The sequence below is a fragment of the Lissotriton helveticus genome, chromosome 1_1 (genome assembly GCF_964261635.1).
Source record: "Lissotriton helveticus chromosome 1_1, aLisHel1.1, whole genome shotgun sequence".
In the NCBI taxonomy this organism is placed as follows: domain Eukaryota; kingdom Metazoa; phylum Chordata; class Amphibia; order Caudata; family Salamandridae; genus Lissotriton; species Lissotriton helveticus.
This window is the reverse complement of record NC_136057.1, coordinates 417,540,230-417,566,535: the sequence shown is the minus strand read 5'-3', so window position 1 is coordinate 417,566,535 and position 26,306 is coordinate 417,540,230. Positions and strand designations below refer to the sequence as shown.

The 26,306-nt window shown below is 45.8% G+C and overlaps 1 protein-coding gene across 5 annotated transcripts in view; it reads left to right on the top strand.

The window, feature by feature from the left end:
• Window positions 1-26,306, top strand: part of CAPRIN2 (caprin family member 2) — an 857,580-nt gene that overhangs the window by 43,972 nt on the left and 787,302 nt on the right. For all 5 annotated transcript variants that reach the window (XM_078673768.1, XM_078673767.1, XM_078673766.1 and 2 more), the window contains exon 4: window positions 6,926-7,012. In XM_078673768.1, coding sequence (XP_078529894.1) covers window positions 6,926-7,012 — 87 coding nt within the window. The remainder of the gene's footprint in view (window positions 1-6,925; window positions 7,013-26,306) is intronic.

Here is a 26,306-nt window from a genome sequence, read left to right as displayed (position 1 = left end):
TGCTGTTTCATTTTAATCCTGTCAGGTAGAACACTAGAATAAAGTGAATAACAGTGGAGTCTACCTAGGCAGTTTTAATTCACCTTCTATTTTCTCACACAGCGCTGCTAACCTCACTACACCCATCATCTCACATATGGGAATACTATCCTTCTCCATACTAAAAAACGTCTGAGCTCCTTCCTTAAAACTTGAAGTAGTAGCGCCCAGTGTTGACTAGGTTTTCAATACTGGTAATGAGGACCCATATGATGAAGCATGTCACCTACGGGTGAGTGAGGGGTCTTGTCCTTAAGGGATGTCTTCCCCCTAGATGATATATATCATTTTACTTAGTTTTGAGAGAGGTATGGCAAAAACTGCATAAACTGATTTAATACACACGGACAAGACTAGAGGTGTTTTGTGGTATCTTATGTATGTCAAGAATTTCCCTAGGAAAGTTCACAAACTAGCGGCGCTTGGCTTTCTATTAGCCAAAAGGGAAATAGCATTGCTGTGGGGCAGTAGGCGTGTCCCTACTCTTCGCTCCTGGTTAAACAGCTTAGCGTTCTGCAATGTGAATTGCGAAGAGTTCAGTACCTTGCTCCCCACCTCCTCCAGACCAACTGATATCTGGGGCCCGTATCGAGACTATATCTCCCGGCAGCAGCTAGCCCATGATTCTAAGTTACAGTCCGGCATCACGCCTACCGGGGTGGGTTAGTTCCCATCAGACTCTGGAATGGAACAACAGGGTTATGACGACTTTATGATTGTTTGACTGTTTGTTTTATGTAGTGCTCAGTGGTTGCAGTTTTGTCATTAGATTGATTTTTCATTATGTATGGTATATTTGATGCGGTCAGTGTTAATGTATCATCACTTTGTTCTTTTTCCTTTTTTGTCCTCAGGATTTGTGTTCATATTTCATTGATATGTTTTGCAGTTTCTTTGCAATTGTCATTTGATGTTCTCATATTGCAATGCCATAGTTTGTTTTGTTTTCCTTTTCTTTTCATACAAAATGGAAAAATAAAATAAAAAAAAGATACTCAAAAGGCTCTGGCCTTTCCCAACGCAGCCAGAATTCTGAACATTCAGGCTCTAGTTCTCCAGTTTCAATCCAGTCACTCAATTCCAGCAACAGTGTATATGCAACTACTCAGAATGATGGCATCTTGCATCATAATCGTTCCCCATGCCAGGCTTCACATGCTTCCCCTACAGGAATGCTTAGCGAGTCAGTGGAACCAATTGCAGGGTCTTTTAATCAATCTAGTGTTGGTAAGCGGTCGTATTCCTCGCTCTCTGCAGTGGTGGAACACACACAATTTATCAAAAGGACTGCCCTTCATAGACCCAGTTTCACAGACCATGTCAACAGCGGATGGTCCCTCCCTGGCTTGGGGGCTCATCTTCAGCACCCCATAGTACAAGTCCTGTGGAGCGAACAGCAAAAATCGCTCCACATCAACCATCTATAGCTGTTAGCAGTCTTTCTAGCACTCAAAGCATTTCACTCACCTGGTTGGCAAAGCTGTCCTAGTTAGTACTGACAACATGACAGCTATGTATTACATACAAAAACAGGGGGACACATCTATCTCCTAGCCGAACACCTCCCAGAAGTGAACAATCAGATTGCCGATCTCCTCAACAGACAGCAAATACACGAATGGGAACTTCCCCGTAAGGTTCTCCTCCCATACTTTCAAAGTTGGGGAGTCTCTCGGATAGATCTGTTTGCCACACAGCAAAATGCCCAAACTTCACCTTCAGGGACTCTTACCACCAACACAGCACCACCTCTGCACTATCTCTGCATCAGCATAACACCACCTCCACATCAGCGCAGCAGCAATCCAGCACCAGTTAGCATCAGCATAGCGCCACCTCAACATCAGTGCAGCACCACCTCGGCATCACCACAGCACTGAAGCTCTGCATCACTCAGTACCACCTCTACACCCCCTGAGCACCATTGCATCACCACTACCTCGGCATCACTCAGCAAGACCAGAGTATTATTCAGCATCACCTCCGCACCAGTCACCACCACTACCACCTCAGCATCACTCCGCATCACCTCAGTCTGCTCTCGGAATCTGCCATCTGTTGATTCTCCCCTAGCGTTTGTCCGCTGCTAGCTTTATAATTAAGGCACCCTGTTTTCCGTTTTTACTGATTTTTACAAATAAATACAGGCAGAAAACATTCATTTTCTTGTCTGTCTTTATTTTTAAATGTGGATAAAAACTGAAATTGGGTTGCTTTTTGAGTAATTCTGAATACTGTCTGCCATGACTAACCGGCTAATAAATGTGTGGATAGATAGCTAAGGGGATTAAAAAAGAAAGGAACTCTAGTAAAGTAGCTTTAACAGCATTAGATATGCACAAGGTTGATACTAAAATGTGCATATTTTCATAAAAGTGCACTGATTTAATCTTCTACAAGTGGTCACAACATTGAAACTTGGCACATTCAAGCATGAGGGCATATTTATCAGTTTAATAAATGTGGAAATATACAAATCTCAGCTTAATTTTCCACAAAACTCAAAATAAATATGGATAAATACATATTAAATTAGAAAAAACGAAATATGGATAAATACAGACTGAAATGGCAAAAAAATAAATACCATAAAACCGGGAGCCCTAGTTATACAATACAATTTGAAGGAGGCTGACAGCATATCCTTCCTGGGAGACCTCCATATCTTTCTCCGGTCCCCTGCTGCTCCCCCTGTCTCGCTCAACATCAGCGCGGGGCAAAGGACCACAGATCCCGGCATCCCCTGAGAGGTGCCTGCTGCACACGCCATCAGCAAGCGCCACGAGGCTCTTGAAAAGCGGATCGGGGTTCGCGCACCCGGGCCAAGGGCGGGCCCATCCGAGGCCGCCGGAGGAGGCAGGGCTGGGCCAGCTGTCTAACCCCTGGGACCTGTATTTAAGGTATTGTGGCTGTGTCCTCCAGACTGCTAAACCTTTTTGAAATCGTCCTTTTAAAAAAAAAATTTTTTTTAATATTGGTACCTGGATGGTGCAGCATGTATCACAATTGACTCTGGACAGAGAACACTGAAGAATGTTTGTGTAGATTCCTTTGTTTACCCTGCTGGTCCTAGATAGTACTTTCTAGCACTGGTTCACTTATCAAATACTCGTGGTGTTGCATATATTTACAGAACACCGTAGCGGTGATTTCTAGAGGGACCTCTTGCGTTTATTTAAATTTTTTTAACTTAACTAACGTGAGTCTAATCTTACAATATTTCAGAATGGGGAGAAGAGCATGCGTTTAGAAGAAACCGCCCTCTGTCTGGTCCAAACCAAATATTAATCCCACCTCATTTGACAGGATGCTAAAAAAGGCTCTAGGAGCAGTGGCAACAGAAATAGAGCGGACCGAGAGACGACTGTCCCTGACCCCGACCCCAAATCTAGAAATCGCACAGGCTGATCAGAGTATTTTACAAATTTCAGGGGTTTCAATAACTGACCTCTCTGGCGATCAAACACAAATAACAGAAGTAGTTATCCCAGAGCCACCCAGGGTTATCACTCCAAAACAACCATGCAGAAAAGGCAAACCCAAACCTAAGGCGAAAGCACCTGCAAGAAGGAAGAAGCCCCAGGGTGTGAGCTCTGATAATGGGAAATCAGGGATGGGGAACTCGGAAGAGAGTATGGAAACCATAAGTGAGCAGCCAGTGTGGGTTACAAAGTTGGTGGTGGATCTACAGATACAAATGAGAAATATAGTTAAGGACTAACTTAGATCATTACAAGAGAGGGATGACTGGTTCTCTGTACTTTTTAATGATTGGATAAACACGGGGGGGGTACCTATGGTATTGCTGGACCTGAATGCTGGTCATGAGTCCAGACCTCTATAAGCAATGCATTGGTCAATCCCAGCCCCAAACCCAACGAACAAGCCCTGCCTCCAAAACTAAATGGGGAGATTTACACATTGGAGGCCATTAGAGAGAGCCCTGCAAGGCCCACACCGGTCATCTCTAACCCAACTAATTGCCCTCCCCCATTACATAATTCCACAGGGCCACATCAATCAAACAGGCAGCCTGGGGGTGGCGTCTCTACAAATGTAGAAGCCAGCAATCACTTTACACCCCCTCCAGTCATAAATTTACCTCCCGCATTAGCCCTGTATGTCCTCATTCTTGCAGGCATCACTGAACTTAGAAGGGATCAATCTGAAGGAACTTAATATACCTGAAGCAATCAGTACTTGTTCCGTGGTGCTCCTGCCAAAAGAAGAGGAAGTGAAGACAGCATGCCTACCCAAGGCTGCAAATGAGTGGCGAAGAACCCCACCAACAGTAAGCAATTGGCAGGCCCCAAGTCCCTTATTCAACACAATATCTCTACCAACCAAGAGTGAATGTGCCAGGCACATGCATTCACGCGGGCCAGACCTAAAAAATGTATGACTCTGACCCTGCCCATGTGGCCTGCTTGGAATGTTTTCAAATGTTTCAATACCGCATCCAACTCCCAGAGAAGTGACAGGGTATAGCTAGCAAGGTACCACATTATTTAATTCAGGTTATAACTCTATTGTTACAGGGCTTAGAACCAGCAGGGGTGTGTGATGTATCTGTATATTAAACAATGCTCGGCAGGGAAGAGGTGTGGCGCCAGGGCGACTGAAGCTGGAATCTGGGGCTCATGGTTCGATCCCTGGCGCCAGTGGCAGGACAGCCCAGCACCATGTGACTCTGGGCAATAGCTTACTTAATCTTCCAGCGCCGGGATGCCTTCGGGTAGCTGTTCGCGCTTTACAAATACTGGATTTACATTTTATTGCATCCATTTTTTTAATGTAATTGTTATTAATATTAATAATATAAGCAAAGCCAAATTCAAGTTGAGGCAGAAGCGTGGTGGGGGCATTATTTGGAGGTGCTCCTACCCCCACCTCATCCCTCTCCAAGAATGAATAAGAAAATGAACTGTGCTTTGAGCAGGAAAGAACTGGGGTACAGGGCGCCGGAAGGAATTGCTGGGACGTGCCTTGTCGAAGGCTTATCAGGGTGGACGGGGACTGACTGCGCGGCCTGCAGGTGTAGGGGGGTGCTGGCACTGCTGGGTGAGTGTCTGCTTTGTGCTCACACGGCCTTGAGGCGCAGCTGCTGGATGAAAAACCTGGACATTACGGGGGTCCACTTGATGCCCACCGTCTAAGAATGCCAGCTGAGGGTCCAAGACAAGGGGAGGAGGGGGCAAGGAATGGTGATAAGCTTCAACGCAGGTACAAGATTCACATCCCCGCACGAGGGCAGGCCTATGGGCAGCGACTCCTTCTAGGCATCTCGGTGGGCCGAGTGCCTGCTGTGGAGATGAGCAGTAGGGGCGTGTCTTGAATTGGTGCAGCAGGTACACTGACATCCGGGCCCATCGGTGGCTGATCTTTGCATCTCAGTAGTCTGAGCCCATGCTGTAGAGATTAGCAGGGCTCTGGCGTAGCCAGTTCAGTCTAAGTTTTAAGCATCATCTTTTTAATTTGTGTGCATGCTGTGTACTACTTGATCAATAATAGAATATTACTCATACGCACGCCGTTGCCTGACATGCCAGACCACTGTCTTAGGTTGGTGTACGGGAAGGTGGAGTTAGGGGAGTGACGTACCTATCACAGTACAGGTATGTAGACCTCCCTTGACCCATTACTGTCCGAGCACTGTAATGGTAAGAGCAGGGTGTGTAACAAGTGACGTAGAGGAGAGTACAATTCCAAACCAGGTTGGAGACCCCTCACCCACAGCTGACGCCCATGTGAGGTGGTTCGGAGGGCCTTTATTACGCCTCACTCTTGTCCTCCTCACAAAGGTTTGGTAGCACTCCCCTCCTACCTAATAGTAACAGGCTGTCATCTCCTTATCTGTGGGGGCTGGGGGTGCCCTTCCATCGGAGATGACCGAAAGCCTCAGGGGATCCGAAAAAGGTAAAAATAGAGTGGACAAACCCAAGAAATACCCTCATGTTACCTGAGAAATCAGAACAAAAGCTGACCTGGAAAATGAAACTCACAAGTACGGGAAACTGGAAAAAAGAATGCCTCAAGAAAAACACCAACTGAGACCAGACTAAAACCAGGAAGACAACCACGCACCTTGCGCGGCAGCAGGAGGGGAGCGAAGGGGGCTTGCGCCATTCACTTGCGTGAGAGAGCGGCTGGCGCCGCGATAATTGATAACATATGGCGTCAGCCGCTCGCTCCCGCAAGTGAATCGCCGCACGTGCACCCGTTGCCATTGAAGGCAATGGAACGCGTGCAGACTTTTGGGCGAAAAAGGGAACCGATAGCTAAAGGTCTCCTCCTATGCAGCGCATGTGCGCTGCGTAGGCGAGACCTAAAAAGGGAGTACTTGTGACGAATCTGCAGCTTAACCATCCATTAGACAGAGCATTACAAAGGTAAGTAACTTGTTCTGCTGAGGCCAGCAAATGTAATTTAATCAGTCACACTGAGTGTGACTAATTTGCACTCTAAGGTTGATGTGTCCATTTCAAAGCCCAACGTTCAGCTCAGGCGTGGCATCCCTAAACTTCCTAATCAGCCATTCTGGATACTGTGACTGTGCTGTATCGTGTATTGTATCTGTTTCTGCTGTATTGCATGTTCAACAAAATGATTAAACTAAACTTGTGATCTTGTGCAGTGTGTGGAAATCGTTTGTTACTAGATTTTGAGCTGAAAGTCGATGCTTTACCTCAGCAGTGACGGTGACCCTCTGAGATTTTGACTTTGTACACAATATGCATCGCATACTCTTGTTGTCCTTCATTTTGAGTGTCTTGCACGCCAAACACTTAGATAGAAATTCAGTGATAAACCGTGCCTGGGGGGGGTTGATGTGCAATACTGTATACTTATACTATAGTATTAAAATGTGTCTATTTTACTAACCTAGGAGGCAGTTGAGAAGTATGACGAAATCCTTCACAACCTGGAGTTTGCAAAGGAACTTCAGAAAACATTTGCTGCACTGAGCCAAGAGGTGAGAGATGTTTGTAAGGAATCACCTACATTTGCCATAACTGTAAACACTGAAGGGATGGAGCAGGGATGGCGACATGTAGATTGACCGATTATATGGGGCTTTCTGTGAGCATTCCTCAGCGTTATTTGTCAATATTTCAATCCGATCTGTCCTACTATTTGCGCTGTAAATGGGTGATGTCTCATAACGCACCTGTGTGCATATTTGGAAGACTGCTACATGCTGACAGTCTACGCATGCGTAGGAAGACTGTCATTGCGACTAAGGGTGCAGGATTCTTTATTAATAAAGAACGCAGGAAGCCATGCTTCCTTTGGGTTTCCATGGCAAGAGCCTTCCATTCCCGGTGCTTACGGATTTTGTGTGGCTCTTTCCAAGAACGCTTGAAGTAAAATCGTTGAGTTTTTAAAACTAAGATTACATTGTTTAATCATTCCAGCATTGAACTTGTTTTTTTTCTTAATTTTGCTACACTGAAGCATTAATCACAATGCAAATAAACTTTGAATTCAGGTGATTGGCTTTAGTTTCCTTCATTTTTTCTAGGGAGGTGTATGAACAGTCAGGTTGCTTATAGCAGGTGCATATAGACATTTTACTTCCAGCCTGAAATGTACAATACCCCCTCTGTCCGCCATTTCCACACTTGACTCTCAAGGTAGGGAGAGCGAGCAGTCCAGGGCTTCTTAGGAGGATAGCCGTGTGGGTAGAGACTGAACTCCGTTAAGAAGTAATACATGATATTCAGCCAAATTATTTTCTTTATGGAAAGTGAGAAGTACTTCTATTAGATACCAAAATGTAATAGTATACACAATGGGTTCAGTCGGGCTTTTACCACGGCTGCTACTGGAATGTAATTGCATTGAGTGAATGGCAAGAATATGGCACATGTGGTACCATGCTATGACGTGTGGATGGGCTTCTTGGTTCTGTAACCTTAGGTCAGTACATTCGTGTCCCACTAATCAAGATCATCTCCGGGCTTCAATATGTGTTGAGATGAAAAATACCCATTCAGTTTAGTGGTGAACGTAGTGGAAGGAGATATAGGTCAAGAGGTTACAGGGGTGAACCCATTGTTGGAATTTTCTAATGTTATAACTGGTATTGGCAAACTCACTAGGTCTTACTTTTGGGACTCATTGACTTTGCTGCTGGGTTTATCCATGCTGCACAGTATCATTGATGGTGTGTTGTATGGCTAAAGAACCAAAAAAAGCTTTAGATGTGGACAACTGCGTCATTTTGTAGACCATGGGCCATGCATGCATGCATGCCCCTGGAAATGGACGCAGGTGTTTATTTCCTTTTTTTAGGTCTGGCATTATCAAGACCTTTTACTAAAATTATATGTATTACATACTTAAGAGATTTCAGCCAGCTATTGTCGTCCGATGGTCTGTCATTCACATTTCGTTTCACCCACTACAGCATGGGGCAGGGGATGACTGCATTTTGATCTTTCACAAAGAGCACATCTGCACAGAAGGCAGTTACCTTCAGTTCTAGTATTCTTGATTTTACTCTATTACTTTTGTGTTGCCTTTGTGTTTAGAGGCTTTAGAGAGTTTAGCAACACGTTTTAGTAGATCTTCATGTTTTTGATATGAGCTCAGGGCCCTTTACATTTCTATCATATCCCATCTCCTCCTAATGCTGTTGTAAATTCCTTTTGACGTGCCTTCGTTTATCTGCTTGCTAGTATTTCACGGCATACCAGGTTGTGTCCATTTGAAACTGTTCTTTATAAATGTATACTTTTCATATGCACACAGATAAGTGCATTGACAACTGTACTCTTGTGTGCCATGCTTGCATGTCTTTTGATTGAGGACTACAGTTATACATGTGAACCAATTTAGTCTGTATGTCCTGTTTGTATGGCTTTCTAGTTTACTTTCAGTGCTCTTGTTTCACGTGGCTAAATTGGGCCTGGGAAGAAACACAGCCATTTTACATGTACACGTTTCTTAAGTTGCCTCCTTTTCTGCATTGTGATGTTTGACGCACATTTACTTACGTGGCAGTGCAGGTTTAGTTTCTCTGAAACCACATTGCTTAGAAATCCACTTCGTAAGTACACTATCATGACTCCTTGAACATTTAGTACAAGGCCTGAACACTCATTGTTCAAATGTTGTTTGTTATTCGTCTATAAAACATAGCTATCTCCCAGACAGTAAACGATTCGGCCCGGCTACAGCCTAGGCACTGAAGCATGGATGATGTTATAAATACACACACATTTCCGTGCTCGAATTAGAGGAGGATCACCTCACTGCGAGTTTGGAGTCTCAGCCCATTTATTCCTGTTTCCCTCTGCGAGGAGGGATGTCCAACTTGTGAGGCAGACTGTGACCTACATATCTTCCCTTCAGGTAATGCAAAGTTCGATCATCTAGTAGGGGATTCTTGGCAGAACACCTGAGCTAGGTTACTAGGTTAGCGAGCTCATAGGAGTGTACTATACCAAGTACCTACATGCCAACATGTATACACCATCTTAGCACAATGGTGTGATCCTTCATTCTGTTCACCGTTATGTTGCTTATCACTGATCTCCTTCTCTCTACTGATCATTGCAGCGCATATATTTTACACAAGAATCACAATGGTTCAATAAATATTGAAAACTCCCTTTTGTGTATTTCTTGTCACTCCTAGTGAGCGCGAAAGACAGAGCGAAAAGGTTCTCGATCTGCTACCACGATTCCTGGGGCACTCGGTGTTATGTTCTGAGGTTGCCCAGGCCATTTGTTAGTTGCCTAGGGTTAGGGGTACTAATGGTGGCCCTGTGAGCTAGCAGGTCATTAGACCAACATATCCTGAGGAGGTACATATAATTAGTCTGGCACCATGCCAATATTTGTTTCCAACAAACAAACCGTTTCTACTGAGAAAGTGGAATCCATACGACACCTGTATTTCGAGCTTATATAGACTTGTAACTATCATATCACTAATTGAAGCTGTACTGTTTACTCCAGTTTCCTCTTTGCAACCCTCTATCTACCTAACTACCTATCATTCTACCTGCTTGTTTGCTTCTCTCCCCTTTTACTCGTGTGTTTGTCTCCATCAACTGGTCTGTTTGACTTGTTTGGCTAACTACCGGACTCGATCTAAATATGTCTTCCTAACTATCTTTGCAACCCTGTTGATCCTTGTCTCCCTATCTATCCAGCCTTCTCTATTTATTAATCTCTTTGCAACCATCTCTAAGCAACAGGCATTCTGTTTGTGTCAATCTATTTATCTAGGTATGCAACACTATCTGTACAGAGCTCTCAAATGCCTCTCTATATAGCTAGGTTTTCGACCCTCTATTGGCGAGAGATTTGCAAAATCATTCCAAAAAAGCATTTGCAAAGTCATGAGGCTTGTAGCCAATGCCAGATCTATTTATTGGCTTTTTTTAATGTCTGGTGTTAGCCAATCCTATTTGATGTATAACCTCGTTACAGGGGCTTTCTGCCAGACTTCATCCATTAGTATGATTTTGTGACATTCACTTTTTCCACCACCTACAACATGCAATCGGTCGGCTCACTTCAGCCATTGACTGACTTCACTGTTGTGGCATGCTGCCCTTTCATTAGTTGCACATCCACACACAAAGTAGTTCCCTTCATTGCCAAGAACTACTAGAGTAATGTGTGCTCTTTGAAGAAAAACATTTTGACTTTAGCTATTTATTTTATTTCCTTGAGGGCATGGCAGCTTTGCAACAGTAAAGTTTTGCAAAAAACATGACAAAACAAGAATTTGCAAAGAGAAAATGCCGGTGGCTAGCAACAGACCTATTGGTTTTGTCAAGGCTTGTTTTTAGGTGACTTATCCCAGTTGGATCGGTAACTAAAGAAAATAAATGCCTGGTATGGGTGAGGAGGCAAAACGGGCTGCAGGTGGGGGAAACAAAAGGCCAGTAGAGGGAAGCAACAGAGTGGATAAAAACACTGGACAGTGTCACACGGTGGGAGACAAAGCAACAGGCGCGGCCGTTACAGGTAAGAGCGGTGGGGCTTTGGGAGTCGACATGGCGGGATAGGGAAAATAAAAGATACATAAAACTACTTACCTTGTGCAAGGTAAGTGGTTTTATTTATTTTCCCTATCCCTTCATCTGTCGTTTTTAATTTTTTCTGCTCTTACCTTTACCAGCTGCGCCTGCAAAGCAACACAGACATGAGGGAAGCAACTAAGTGGACGGGAACTACCTGGGCGGGTCAGGTAACCACATGATGAGACAGATACTGATAACGGGTTGGGTTTGAGTGATCACAGAAGCACATGGCAAGGCAGAGCAACACGTAAGTTGGGGGGCATAAAAGCACATGCTACAGCTGGAAACACGCACTCAGTGCTAACTAAAAGGAAGAGTAGCACCAAAATAACGAGCAGTATAAAGACAAAGTGAATGCTTCCATGCTCCAGGGGAAGGACAAACATGACCGGTAAGTAAAGCCCACACAAGCAATCACAAAAGAAGCAAGTAAATGAGTGACAATTCGGCCAACCAATGGTAAACAACAAGCATGCTCTAAGCCCCACTGAAAGCTTACAATATCTTGAGGTACTGGGTTTTTAAGAACCGGCACAGAACCGGCAACCCAGCGGTGTCAGGGTACACCCAGAGACCTCGGGTTCTTCCCTGATCCAGACCACAGAAACTCAGTCTTCTAGGTGAAGTCAAAGATCGATTTATTGGCTGCAACCAAGGTAACAAGTGTCCTAGAAGTACAACACACGGGGAAGTATATTCTCATGAGACTGCTCGAATTTACAAAGTCAGGCTTCTCTTTTTATACAGAATATTCAGCTTCAGGCAAACATTCTTCGAATTTGCAATATATCATTTACAGGTCTTGGTTACAAAGAAAAAGCAGAGTCATGATGACATGTACACATTTCACGTCGTGCTGCCCACAACAAATCACCCGGCGAGGCCCAACATTTCATCAGATATCTGTGGACCCCCAATAAAACAGGCACCTCCCCTCCATAAAGTAAGTGAAGCAGAAAGAGTAGAGACAGATGGGAGCAAGATACGGCAGGTGTGCGCGCTGAAATGGTTTTATGGCCTGTTGAGCCTTGATGCTATCTTGTTCGGCCACTAGGAGGGGAACTGACCTAACGAGTTCGGCCTGGGGCAATGGTTCCAACTTGCACAGGTCATAGGGAAGTCGATTAATGAGTATGTGTCCTTGTGGAATTGAATTCAGCTGGATTAAGGCCTATGTAAAGGGCAACACATAAATGGAAGCCAAGGGTTCAGAACGTAAGTGACGATTTCGAGGTGAAATCGTCACTCTAATATGCTGAAAATATATGTACATGGTGTGCTCGTCATTCTCGGTCTTTTGATACCAAATTCGTCATGTTTCGACAAAGTTTAATTCTTGAGTCCAGAATAATTACACGAGTCCAGAAGTTTCTAAACCACAAACCCTCCTTTTGTCCTTACATAGGCAATTAATCTATCCTCATGTTAATCTGAGTCCAGATCTATATTCCTAAAGTCATTGAGATGTTGCTGTAACATCATTCTAGTACTCAGTTCATCTCTTGATACAGGCTTCCTTACACATGATGTAACACAGAGGCCACATATTGCAGGGAGCACACTGTATGCACAGACAGAACAGGAAAAGAATGGCTAAGACCATCCCAATGACCATTAGAACTTTCCATCCCCAGGCAGATATCAGTTCCCAGAACCATCCCATTAACGACCAATCTCCTTTATCCACATGAATAGATTCGGAAATCTTTTGTAGTTTGGAGATGGCCTGGTACACTGTTGGATCGTTATCAGGGATGAAGATACAGCAACTAGATTGGATCAATCTGCATACCCCACCTTGGTCTGCAAGTATGACATCTAAAGCGACCCTGTTCTGAAGTGTCATAAGTCGATCCGACTGGAGCTCAGCAGTCAAGTTACTAAGGGCACCAGTAGTTTCAATCACGGTGGACTCAACTACCCTTGTCAATTGCCTAATGTTCCTGCTGTTAGCCATGGATCCCCAGAACGGCAGAAAACCCTTTGCAAAGTCTCCAAATTCTTGACCTGCAGTGTCTTCTTCACTCAAAACACCTCTAACTATCCTTGTCCTGTGGTAGTCTGCCGCTGCTGTGTAGGTGGGAGGCAACAGGAAGGAAACAAAACATGAGCCCGAAAAGTCAGGGGGCAACCATGTATAGGCTCTATCGTGGCAGATGAAATAAGTACCCTTAGCTGCTAAAAACGCAGGGGAAGTCTGAGAACCAAAAACATACGTTTCAGTACAGACACTCTTCCCTAACTGAGCCCTGGGATTCGTGCCATTACCTTGCAGACACAGATGACCCTGATGGGGTACAATCCAAATCGGGGACGATCTCTTAGCTTGCTGTTTATCACTCAGAGTAGCTCCATATCCAGTCATGTTCCATCCTATGTATAATAGTGTCTCATCTCTAGGGATAGTCTCATAAGAAATACCTTCCTTAATCATGTCTACTATACCCTTGACTAGAGCACTTTTCCTAGGATTGTCTGTTACAGAACGTAGGGGGTAGATTTCGTGGGCATATATGAACATTGTCCTATATGCCCATACAGAACCATTGTGACTAAAGGGCAGGACCAGATAAGGATACCTTTATCCGTTGTGTGAGGCATAAGACCGCACACCCAACAGTTAGTTGTGTTCATTACATGTTGGTGTAACAACTGAACAAAGGAGTTATTAATGAACTCTAATCTCCTATTGGATTCATGGTCAGGAAGGGGTGGAAAGAATGAGAGGAAACAGTAGGAGGAGATATGGGTGATGCAGTGGGTGCAAATGTTACACGAAAAGATAATAATGCGTAACTTATCAAAAATATCATCATACTGAATAACGTACAAATGCACAATATTAAAAAGCTTTTCTTTGTCATCACGTTACATAGTTTGTGCTTAAGGTTCGTTCGGTTGGCAGGTCTCTCTACATCGGGGAAACTCCATCCTCTCTAAAGTGCTGCCCGCGGTGGGAGGTTGCCTCTGCTAAGGGATGCTTCTGTCAGTCTAGGGCAACTCCCTTGGACCAACCAGAACTACTGAGCTAACGTAGTCAGCTGCACTCCAAAGACTTTAATCAACCGCGGCCCTAGCAGCGGAACCCGGATGGCGGTTCGAAAAACAAAAATGAGCAAGTTTCTTAGATGGGAGAGCTGCACTTTCAAAAATAGTAGTTGGGAGGAAAGAAAGGAATATCCGTTTATTAGTCCATGGATCTTGGTCTCAAATTGCAAAAGAAATCACTTTATTAGTTTGTTTTTCTCGGTCTCAAACTATATTGTTGTCGTCCGGGTACTGTCTGATCCTGGAACAAAAGGTCAGTGTTAGAACCGGGAGTCTCTGGTTGGCAGAGGTAAGTACCTTAGCCCAAGTAGGGACCCCTGGTTCCGGTCAGGGCGACGGAATAACCCTCTGAGATAACCCCTGCTCACCCTCTAGGTAGCATGGCGCGAGCAGTCTAGGCTAAACAGAGGCAATGTGGATAACATTTGCACTTAACACAACAATAATCCCCAATCCACCACAAACTGAGACCACACAGGTAAGTATATATAAAATATAACTTTATCTAGTTTCAGCAAGGTAAATCAAGCAGTTGCACGATAAACACTTCATTTAGAAAAATGTTGCACTTAATTCTTAATGGTTCTTGTAAATAGGCAGTTCTCAGAATCAAAACAAAAATAGTCTCTAATCTCTCAAATCAGTGGCTAGAAATAATAATGCCCCCGATTTCTGTTCAAGTAGCTCTAAAAACGAGCAGTCAACCAATGTGAGCGTTGAAATCTTACTCTTGGCTTTTAAGCGCTGCAAGCGCGCTTCCTCGCGAGGCCCGGGATTCTCCTCTTTCCCCGGTTCCACCTCGCTCCTCTGTGTGCCCTTCGGCGCCCTGCGCCCACCAGAACTCACTCTCCCCCGGGCCCGGCCGGTCCCTCCTGCTCCCCCGCCTGCTCTGGATCATCCAACGAGCGGCAGGGAGCGGGTCTGGCTCTCCATGCTGGGACGGCAGGCCGGGGCGGAAGACACTCGGGGAAATCCCTCGGCGAGGGCTGGTCTCTTCTTCCCGGGTCCGGCGGTGATCGCGCAACGCTTCCCTGGGTCCCGAGGACGGGGACCAATCCGGTCGCGGCGTCTGGGCGAGCCTCCAGCAGCACCCGGGAGTCAGCCAATGGCAGTGCGGCTCCCGGGAGAGGCCTTCAATGACGCTCGGCTCCTCCACCAATCACAGCTCGGCAATGACGATGACGCTGCGCCGCACGGGCCAATCCCGTCGCGGCGTTAGTGAGGGGGCTCGGCTCCCTCAACCAATGGGAGCACGGCGGCTTCGTTCTTCGCCACTTCAGCTCCTCAACGATCGACTATCTTGTGGGGGGGGGGGTATTCCTGGCCCCCGGGCCGCGGCGGTGACACGGCTGGCAGTGGTTTTCAGTGCGCCTCGCACTGTGAAGGCCCACAAGTCTCCGGCAAGCCCCACACCTGCGTGTCGATGAACACGCCGATCTTGGCCACTCAGCAGGCTGGGTCAGCGCGGCGCTCTCAAGCAGATTAGAGAGCAGCCCGTGCGCTAAGCAGGCAACCGGCCAGGTTTCACGATCTCCTTGCCACCCAGCAGCTTCAGGGGGGCACAGCAGAGTCTTGCAGTCCTTGGGCAACCTTTATGTCCCTGGGTTGCAGACAGGGGGGCCAGCTCTTCTCAGGCCCTTGGAGATTCAAGTTGCAGACACAGCACACAGCAAAGTCTTGGCAGTTTCAAGTAGGCAGGGTCACAGCACACAGCAAAGCCCCTTTCTTCTCCTCAGCTTCCAGGTAGACAGTAGAACAGGTCAGCCCTTAGAGCACACAGCAAGGCAGTCTTTTTCTTTAGTTCTCTAGCCGTCCTCCTTCCAGCCGAGGTTCCTTCTTGGTTGCCGAATTTCAGAATCTAAACTTCTGTAGTCAGGGGTCCCTTCCTTATACCCCTCAATGTCTTTGAAGTTCTTTGAAGTCTTTGTGCATGGAGGCCCTTAGTCCAGTCTAAACCAGTTCTGGGGGTTGCGGAGCACTGAGGTGTCTCTGGTGTTCTTCTTCCTGTCAGCTTCAGGGCCAGAGGTGTCAGTTGACCACCAGGGTGTGAGCTAACGTGGGGGAGGTAGGCAGGCGCAGCTCAGCACTTATCAGGCATTCCTTCCTCCCTCCTCCCAGGCAGGCAGATGTGCCCTTTCATCCCCGGGATGGCTCCGACCCTCTCCTCTGGGGCTCTGCAGCCCCCCCCCTGTCACATCCAGACCAGGCAGGCATTCCACAAACCCAGGCACACAGAAAGGTTTAGACAAGAGAACAGCCACTTTCTAAAAAGTGCTATTCTCCAACACAGGATTTAAAAACACCCTTCACTAAAAGATGTGTCATTAAATTCTGAGTTCAGGGATATCTTTCACTTATGTCCCATCTTGTTCCTATGGGAAGATAGGCTGGTATCACATGGGCCCAGCCTCCTCCATGTTACTCTATGGAGCAAGATAGCCTTACAGCAGTGAGCACACAAAATGGCTGCAGCCCACGACCAGGGCATGTTACCTGCACTAGCACATGCTCTACCTTATCCATACACTGCACCCTGCCCAGGGGGGTACCTTGAGCCTTCCATAGGGGTGACTGATGTGCACAGACAGGGAAGGGTTAGGCCTAGCCAGTGGGGACACTGGCCAGGCTGACATGGCAGTCACTGACTGCACACAGGCTCTGCGCGGGCAGGCCTGAGTCACCATTTTAAAGCTACTCATGTGGGTGGCGCAATCTGCGCTGCAGGCCCACTAGTAGCATTTGTCATCACCAGCCCTGGCACACACAGTGCCCTTTACTAGGGACTTCGTGGTGATACAAATATGCCAATCAGGTATATTCAAACAATATCACAATTTACAGAGGGAGCACTTACACTCTGACACTGATCAGCAGTGGCAGAGTGTCCAAAGCATCTAAATCAGCAAAAATGAAATCCAGCACAGCATCAAAACACATGAGTCAGAGGCAAAAAGATGGGGGAAGAACCACGCCAAAAGGTGTCAGGTCTAACAGTCAGGCTCTGTAGTGTTCAATCGCTCGGATGGTGGCACAGCCTTGTGCAAAATGTTTTCATTTTCTCGTTCAGAGTCAGTTCTTTTTACATGCAAATCATTAATAGGGACGACATGTGGCACTGTTTCAGGTTCTGGGTCAGCGACACCCTTCTGGACCCACTGGTCATGGGGCAGAGAAAAGGGAATTTTCTTACAATGGGTCCCGTGGACCCAGTTGGCCTTCCCCTCCACCCGAACAGCTGATCTGGTGGAAAGAAGGACGAGGTAAGGTCCGGTCCACCTGGGCTGGTCGTTCTTTGTTCTTTGAAAGTTTCTGACAAGAATCCAGGAACCAGGGTCAATGGCGTGACCCGGAGTTTCAGAGACCGGAGGCAGGGTGTTGTGGACCTGTTGATGCAAAACACGCAATTTAGCCGTCAATTCATACAGATAATTAAGCAAAATAGGGTGTTCAAGCTCGCTGAACTTAGTGGGTCTAGGCACTCCCCATATGTTGGCTGGCCGGCCAAAAACTATCTCATATGGACTAAGTTTCACTCGTGAATGCACAGTCATTCTAGTGGACAGGAGTGCTAAGGGTAGAGCGTCAGGCCATTTAAGACCTGTGCTCGCTTGGATTTTGGCCCGTTTAAGTTTTAGAGTGCCATTGTAACACTCTACTAATCCAGCTGATTGGGGGTGATTTGCAGCGTGGAACTTCTGCCGAATACCTAGCCCTTCACACACTCTCTTCATCACACGACCCACAAATTCACTTCCGTTATCAGACCAGACCATTCGAGGCATTCCCAACCTGGGGAAGTACTCTTTCACAAGGGCTTTTGCTGTGGACAAGGCAGTATTGTCTTTTAGGGGATAGGCTTCTACCCATCTTGAGAAGGCACAAACAAAGAGTACGTATTTTAAGTTGTTGCACCTCTCCATGTGGATGAAATCTAGCTGCAAAACCTCGAACGGATACGTAGGAGGTGCAAAATGACCAGCTGGAGTTGGGGATCCCCTACCAGGATTGTGCTTCAGACATACCATGCAATTCTTGACAACATTCTCTGCACACTTGGGAATCCCTGAATTCTGCCATACCGGAGCCAACAATTCGCAAATCCCTTTCACGCTGATAGGAGCCATTCCATGAGCCATTGTAACCACTGCAAGCACATATGCATCGGGTAACAACCATCTCTGATGCTCTGTCAATTCAATCCAACACCCATTTGCATCCATTCTACCCGTACTTTCTCTCCACGTACTCAACTCTTTCTCTGTGGCCTCAGCTTGAATGGACTTCACGCTCTCTACTGTGTCTTCACACATTCCAACATCACCAGTCCATCTTGCAGGGCCTGTAACATACATTCGGCTCATTACATTCTTTGCCGTTTCTTTCGCGATCTCATCAGCAAATGCATTTCCACGACCAACATCATCAGTCACCTTCTTGTGAGCACTACATTTCACAATCGCCATTTGCAAAGGCAAGGTCAGTGATTCAAGAAGCTCATTCACCAACTGACCATGCTGAACCTTAGCTCCATGCGAAGTCAGGAACCCACGTTCTCTCCACAATCGCCCAAAACTGTGAGCCACTCCAAATGCATACTGACTATCAGTGTAGATAGTCACTTTCATCCCTTTAGACAACACACATGCTCTCGTGAGTGCAATTAATTCTGCTGCTTGAGCTGAATTATGTGGCACACGTGCAGCTTTAACAACTGTATGCAAAGTCGTGACAGCATGTGCTGCAGTCGTGTCACCACTCGGGAGCTTGAAGCATGAACCATCCACCCATAATGTACCATCACATTCAGCAAGGGGAGTATCGGATAGATCTACTCTCCCTTTCGTCTCTTCCTCTGTTCTTAGAAAACAATCATGCTGTTCTGAAACATCTGATTCTTCTGCAATTGGCAACAATGTGGCTAGGTTTAAAGTACTGCACCTTTTTATGTGCACATGACTCGCTAGCAGTGTCAATTCGTAACTGGACAATCGAGCACTAGTTAAGTGCTGTGTCTTGGTTCTATTTAACAACGTGTCTACTGCATGTGGGACCATCACGACTAGTGTATTATTCATTACTAGACCAGCAGACTGTCGAATAGAAACAGCCGCTGCTGCTGTGGCTCTTAAACAACTCGGCAATGCTTTTGCTACCAGATCTAAGGTCGACGAAAAATAGGCACATGGACGCTGCCTACCTCCAAACAACTGAGTCAACACAGACAATGCACAGCCCTCTTTCTCGTGGACGTACAATGTGAAAGGTTTACTGTAGTCGGGGGTACCTTACACAGGAGCCGAACATAATGCTGTGCGCAATTCGAGAAAACTTTGCTGACACTCTTCAGACCAAGGAATGGGCTTGGGTGTATTCTTACACGTTAATGCCACCAAAGGTTTGGCTAATAACGAAAAATTCGGAATCCACTGTCTACAGTATGATGTAATGCCCAAGAAAGCACGCACTTCTCTCTGTGTTCTTGGCACATTCAATTTCGCTATTGCCTGAATTCTTTCTGGGGTCAGTTTCCTTCCCTCCTTCGATAAGAGGTGACCTAGGTAGGTCACTTCTTGTCGGCAATATTGCCGTTTGGAAAGTGACACCTTGTGGTGATCACACAGATGACGCAATAATGACAGCGTAGCCTTCTTACAAATTTCCTCAGTGTCTGCAGCAATGAGCAAATCATCCACATACTGTACAAGAGCAGCACCTTTAGGTAGAACAATTGTATCAAGCTGTGTTTTTAGAGCTTGACTGTATATCAATGGACTTTCACAGTAGCCCTGAGGAGCTCGTTTAAAGCGGAAGCTGCGACCTCCTAAACTGAAGGAAAAAATATCCCTGCTCTCCTCAGCAATCTGGATGCTGAAGAAAGCATTCTTCAGGTCAATCACCGAAAACCAAGAGGCAGATGCTGGAATCATAGTCAATAATGTGGTAATGTCGGGGACAACTGGGAATTGTGGCACAACTATTTTATTCACCTTTCTCAGGTCAATCACGAATCTGTACACATGCGGCTGAGAGGGATCAGTTCGTTTTAAAACCGGCAGAACAGGACTATTGCAAACATTGCCGCGTGTTTCTTCAATCACATCCTTTGCAATTAATTCGTAAACGATCGCTAGCAAAGCTTTTTCACCCTCACTAGATATCCTATATTGTGGTATTCGTGGCATTTGAAAATTGGCTTTCAATGTTACAGCATATGGTGGAATTTCTAAAAGACCCACATCATTTGGACCAGCGGCCCAAAGAATATCTGGAAGAAACGACAATTCTGCTGGAAGTTTGTCCCTTGAGATACATGGGAGAAACCACTTTCTTACCTAAAGTAAGTTGTACTCCTGATGGAGAACAGTACAAAGTCGGATACAATCTCTAACAAATCCAATCCTAGCAAGTTTTCACCACAACCTGTTGTCAGAATAAGGGGTGCTTCGAATTCGCAAGGACCAACAGAAAGAGACAAAGGGTCAGAAATCGGATTTCTAACTGGGGCGCCAGAAAAACCTACAGAAACGTTCATTTCGCCAGACAAAGGTGCGCCAGGGAGTTTGGAGTGCATAATAGAACTCTTTGTAGCACCAGTATCCAACAGAAAAGGCTCTGACACACCTGATGTAATCACCTCAACGTATGGTCCACTCTGATCTACTGGAACTGAAACAACTCCCTCTCTTTGTCCATGGCTGTCCTAGCAATCATTACCCTCCAAATACTCATCTTCCGTATAATAATCATCAACATAGTATTGAGCTGTCCTGTCAGATGCGTTCTGCTGATCAAACCTATTCATAGAATTTTGTGGTGGAAGGGGACGTGTGTTCTGGGGGACGTTTCCACGTCCTCTACCTCTAGGCGCTTGCTGAACACCACGACCTCTTACACCAGAAACACCATTTGCACGTTGTAACAAAATAGGACAACTATACTTGAAATGACCCTCTTCTTTGCAATATGAACACTGGTTGGGGCCTACAGGGACACGTGGCTGAGTGTACTCTGCTCTTTGCGAGTTCCTCTGATACTGTTAAGGCTGCTGGAAATTATTCTGATAATTATTCTGACCATTATTATTTTGACCACCACCACCACGTGGAGGATATGCTTGCTGTAATAAAACCTTCGTTTTTAATTCCTTAGTTTTCTTTTCTGCTCTATCTTTCTCGTCCTTGTCTCTATTCTCGTAATATTGTGCAGTAGCTAATATCTGCGCTGAAGATGACACAGCCCAAGAGCTTTCCGAATCCTTAAATTTTTTTACATAATTCTGGAAGCAGATTGTGCACGAATTTATCGACAAACAATCTCTGACCACCTTCTGTGGTCATATCTTGACCGCTGTGGTCGACAAATGTCTCCTCAAACCTGGCGAAGAAATCTGAGACAGTTTCTTCTTTCTTTTGCTTGCATGCAGACAACTTATCCCAATTTACACGTATTGCAGGCATTATCGTTTTCATGTAATCAACTATTCTACCAGGAAGTTCTGCTATCAAAGGCTCAGGCTTAGCACCACCAACTTGTCGGGCGTCCGCAGCGGCAATATTAGCCCATGAGTCACCTAACTCTTGATCATGATCTGTATGACGAATTTTACCCCATAAAGGCTGTGGAACAACATTCCCAAATAACATATCGATATCGGCTAAATTCATTATACATGACCCAGCGGTTTGTGACAACTCTTTGTAATACCCTGCAGGATTTTTACGCGGATCAGGTAATGTCTGTTTAAGGGCTAAAACTTCAGCTCGCTTCCATGGGACATGGACCCATACACGCTGAAAGTGTGGCAGAATAGGTGGGTTAGCAGTTGTCATCCTCCCTCCATTGTGGGGGAACTTCTCTCATCGGGTATTGTCGCGCCTTTTTTCTACTAGATGCACCAGGCTCAGATTGTGACCCAGAACTGCTCCCCTTACTCCGATATGATAATAATATTTCAACCGCTTTCTCTACATCAGGACCTACAATCATGCCCTCTCAACTTAAACCGTACACGACACAGCTCTTGCGGGTTGCATTCTAGATCATTGTCTTCCAAATCCTCACAAAGGAAAACACACATCTGTTCGAAAACATATCTCTGCGTCAGTGCTTCCAATTGATGGAAGACTTCCATGACAGACTCTACATCATACTTTCCAGTGTCCATAACCCATTTTCGTGCCAGACGATTCAGTGAGTCTCTTGATAGTCAGGCAGTCGACTTCGCAACTGTCTGCGTTCTATTTTAGGGGTCGTAGTAGGCGACCCGAAAAGAAGCGAGAAAAGGTTCGTGACAGTGCTGGCCATTTTCTGCCGAATGGAAGGTGAAACTGAAGGAAGAACAGGTTGAAAAACGGGGTGAGACAAGGTGGGGGCAAAGACAATAGCAGGGGAGGCAACCAGAGAAATAGGAGCATTAGGCAAAATCGTAGAGGGAGCATTGGGAGAAGTAGAAAGTACAGTAGGCAAAATCGTAGAAAGCATAGGTGAAGCAGATGTGGTCGGTGGGCCTGGAGGAGGCTGCACCATAGAAACAGGAGCCAGCTGAAGAACAGCTGGTGGATGCTGCGGAGGAACAGGAGGCGCAGGTTGCACAACCAAAGGCTGCGGGGGTGCCGTGGCATTTTGCGCATAGGGGGTGGCGAACTTAATAAATGCGACATTAATGGATCCTTTTGCTGCCTCTTGCTGAAGAGACTGCAAAACTGGATAGCATTTATCTATTGCCATTTTACGTTGCCTGTGCAACTGCTCACTCATCTGCTCTTCTTCATTGTCTTTAAACTGCATAGCAGCTTGCATTACTGAAAGTCCTCCTTCTCTCTTATTTTTCTTAGCTAGTTTGATTTCCTTCTGTTTGGCCTCTTTGCGCCATAGGCGGAAAGAGTCGAACATTGCCGGCCGGGCTTTCTTTTTGAACAGTTTAACTTCAAGGTTATCTAAGATTTCGGTATCAAAGCTACCATATTGGGGCCATTTTAAAACTGCATCTTTCCTGGTGTATTTGAACCACACTTCATTGTATGTGATGGGGCCTACCCCATGTTTCACATACAACTCGTAAGTTGGAGTTACAACTGGAGGAACCGGACATGAGTCCTCCAATCGGGAGTCCCTATTACAACCAAGATAAAACAAATTTCCAAGTCTAAGACTAGGCATCTTCGCTCTCTAGTCTAGTTCCAAACTTCAAAGGATTATCGATTACGATATTTCTCGTGAATACACGAGTCCTTTGGTTTTGGTGCTTGCAAGTACCAACAATTATCCCAAAGGATACCCAAGACTCAGACCAACTAAGGACTGGGAGACGCTCCACTTATACTTAATTGAGATATCGATGACGTCACCAGAAGACTCGTCTTAGTGTTTCGCCCTACCAAACTTCAAGGGTCCAAATCAGGGCGATAGCCAGGGCAGCAGTCCTTTGTAGCCGTTGGGAAGCGGGGAACCTCGCAGCAAAGACCTTCGGACCACGTCGACATGCAGGGGTCGATGAGGTGGTTGGCCGTCCTCCGGAATTTTCACACGAAGCTCCTCACGAACCTCTGGCTGACTGGTACCACTGGAATCGCCCAAACGTTGAGCGCCAGCTGAGGTACTGGGTTTTTAAGAACCGGCACAGAACCGGCAACCCAGCGGTGACCTCTGATTCTTCCCTGATCCAGACCACAGAAACTCAGTCTTCTAGGTGAAGTCAAAGATCGATTTATTGGCTGCAACCAAGGTAACAAGTGTCCTAGAAGCACAACACACGGGGAAGTATATTCTCAGGAGACTGCTCGAATTTACAAAGTCAGGCTTCTCTTTTTATACAGAATATTCAGCTTCAGGCAAACATTCTTCGAATTTGCAATATATCATTTATAGGTCTTGGTTACAAAGAAAAAGCAGAGTCATGATGACATGTACATATTTCACATCGTACTGCCCACAACAAATCACCCGGCGAGGCCCAACATTTCATCAGATATCGGTGGACCCCCAATAAAACAGGCACCTCCCCACCATAAAGTAAGTGAAAGAGTAGAGACAGATGGGAGCAAGATACGGCAGGTGTGCGCGCTGAAATGGTTTTATGGCTTGTTGAGCCTTGATGCTATCTTGTTCGGTCACTGGGAGGGGAACTGACCTAACGAGTTCGGCCTGGGGCAATGGTTCCAACTTGCACAGGTCATAGGGAAGTCGATTAATGAGTGTGTCCTTGTGGAATTGAATTCAGCTGGATTAAGGCCTGTGTAAAGGGCAACAGATAAATGGAAGCCAAGGGTTCAGAACGTAAGTGACGATTTCGAGGTGAAATCGTCACTCGAATATGCTGAAAATATATGTACATGGTGTGCTCGTCATTCTCGGTCTTTTGATACCAAATTCTTCATGTTTCGACTAAGTTTAATTCTAGAGTCCAGAATAATTACACGAGTCCAGAAGTTTCTGAACCACACTTGCAAGGCAAGACCTAAGAAGAGTTACCAATGGATCCATATCGGGTGAACAGTCGTAGGCTTTCTTTTAATTGTTATTGGCTGGCACATCAATTTTTTCAAAAGATTACTGTATCCGAATGCACTGGATTCTTAAATAAAAGCATACATTGTGCTCGTGACTTGGAGCTGTCGTAATTTAAAAAAACACTGTTGGAAGTCTCCTCAAGGTCTTACATGAAAATGTGTGAGAAATAATGTATTTCAGACCCCCTGGAGCCTGTAAAAATGGTCAACTTATGATCTGATAAACACTATACAGGGTATCGTGCCCTGTGTGAAGGACGTTTTTTAAAACGTGGTGGAAAATTATATTGTCTCAATTTACTAGTAAGCAGTGTACTGTAATAACCGATTATGAGGTAGTTTAGGGGTTCTAGGCACTGCACACCAGCAGTGGTTGATTTTCTTTCCATTCTTGCCTGCTTTGAAATTTGCATAGAAGACCAGTATACTGCTAACATCAGGTTCCTGTACCTCAAATACTTAAATGAACAGCAACAGCGCCCAGTACAGGCACAGTTATTAATTTCCATGTTGGAGTATCTCATTCAGTTCTTTTCTTTGCATTTTGTTTAGGGGGGTGTGAGCCCTTCTCAAGCAACAGCCACTATTCTTGTCAGGGTGTCACTACAGTAACCTAGCACAAAGAGCTGTCTCAATTGCAAAACCAACCCCTCAGAGCCCTGGTTTAATAAAAGCCTTGGACTTCAAAAACAGGAGAGTCTGAGACTAGAAAGGAAATGGAGGCTGGACTAAAGGGAAGAGGTAAAACATCTACAAAGCCTCTATACAAGCTTACAAATAGTCTGCCAAATAGTCTGTAAAAACCTCATCAAAGAAACTGTTTGCAACTGTAGAAAAGTCAGCCCATAACGAACCGGATGCCCAGGCTGCTGGCGCAAGGCGCCTCTTAGTTTCCATCGTAAATAATTACCAAATGAAGAGACGGGCACTGGAAGCAGGAAGACAAGGAAAAAGGTTTATTTCTCATGAGGTGAGCATGTCATTTGGGACACTCGCATAGTGTCTTCGGGAGGTGCTCTAACAAGTTTCTCTGAGGCTTCGTCTTTTATACACAGGTTTAAGGCACACACACATCCTTCATTACAATCAAGACATTGTGAAGTATGAAGATATTCCAACACGTGGCTACAGTAGGGGCCCTTATCCTCCATGCAATAGGAGGGGGCTGTCACGCAGCTGAGTGTTCTGCTGATTCCATTGGAATGTGTGTGCCTGATCGAATCTCAGGGGGTGGGGTGGTCATGATCAATAGTGGCTCCTTTCAAGAGAGGCGAGTGCATACAGTAGTGGGCAATAAACTGTATCCTCGGGCTAAGGGATGACCAGCGGTCCGTGCAGACATTCAGGCTCAGAGGTCGGGGTCATCAAAGGAGGGGTATTCATGGAAGGAAAGGAGGTGTTGGTCAGGCGCGGGGTGTGATCCCTAGAGACAGTCATGCGGGAGGGGAGTAGCTCATGACTTGTACATGTGAGAGCGGGGGCAGTCAGGGTGCATGGGGGAAGCTTGCAGGGTCAGGGAAGGGGCTGATGATCGATCGGGAACAAGGAGACCATGATACCTAAAATGGCTGTCGTGTACGTGTGTGCATGGGTCTATGCTAGCGGGATAACACAGTCAGTGTTTTAGCGATATCCGTTCTGCTTACAACAAGGGGTACTGTGAACACAA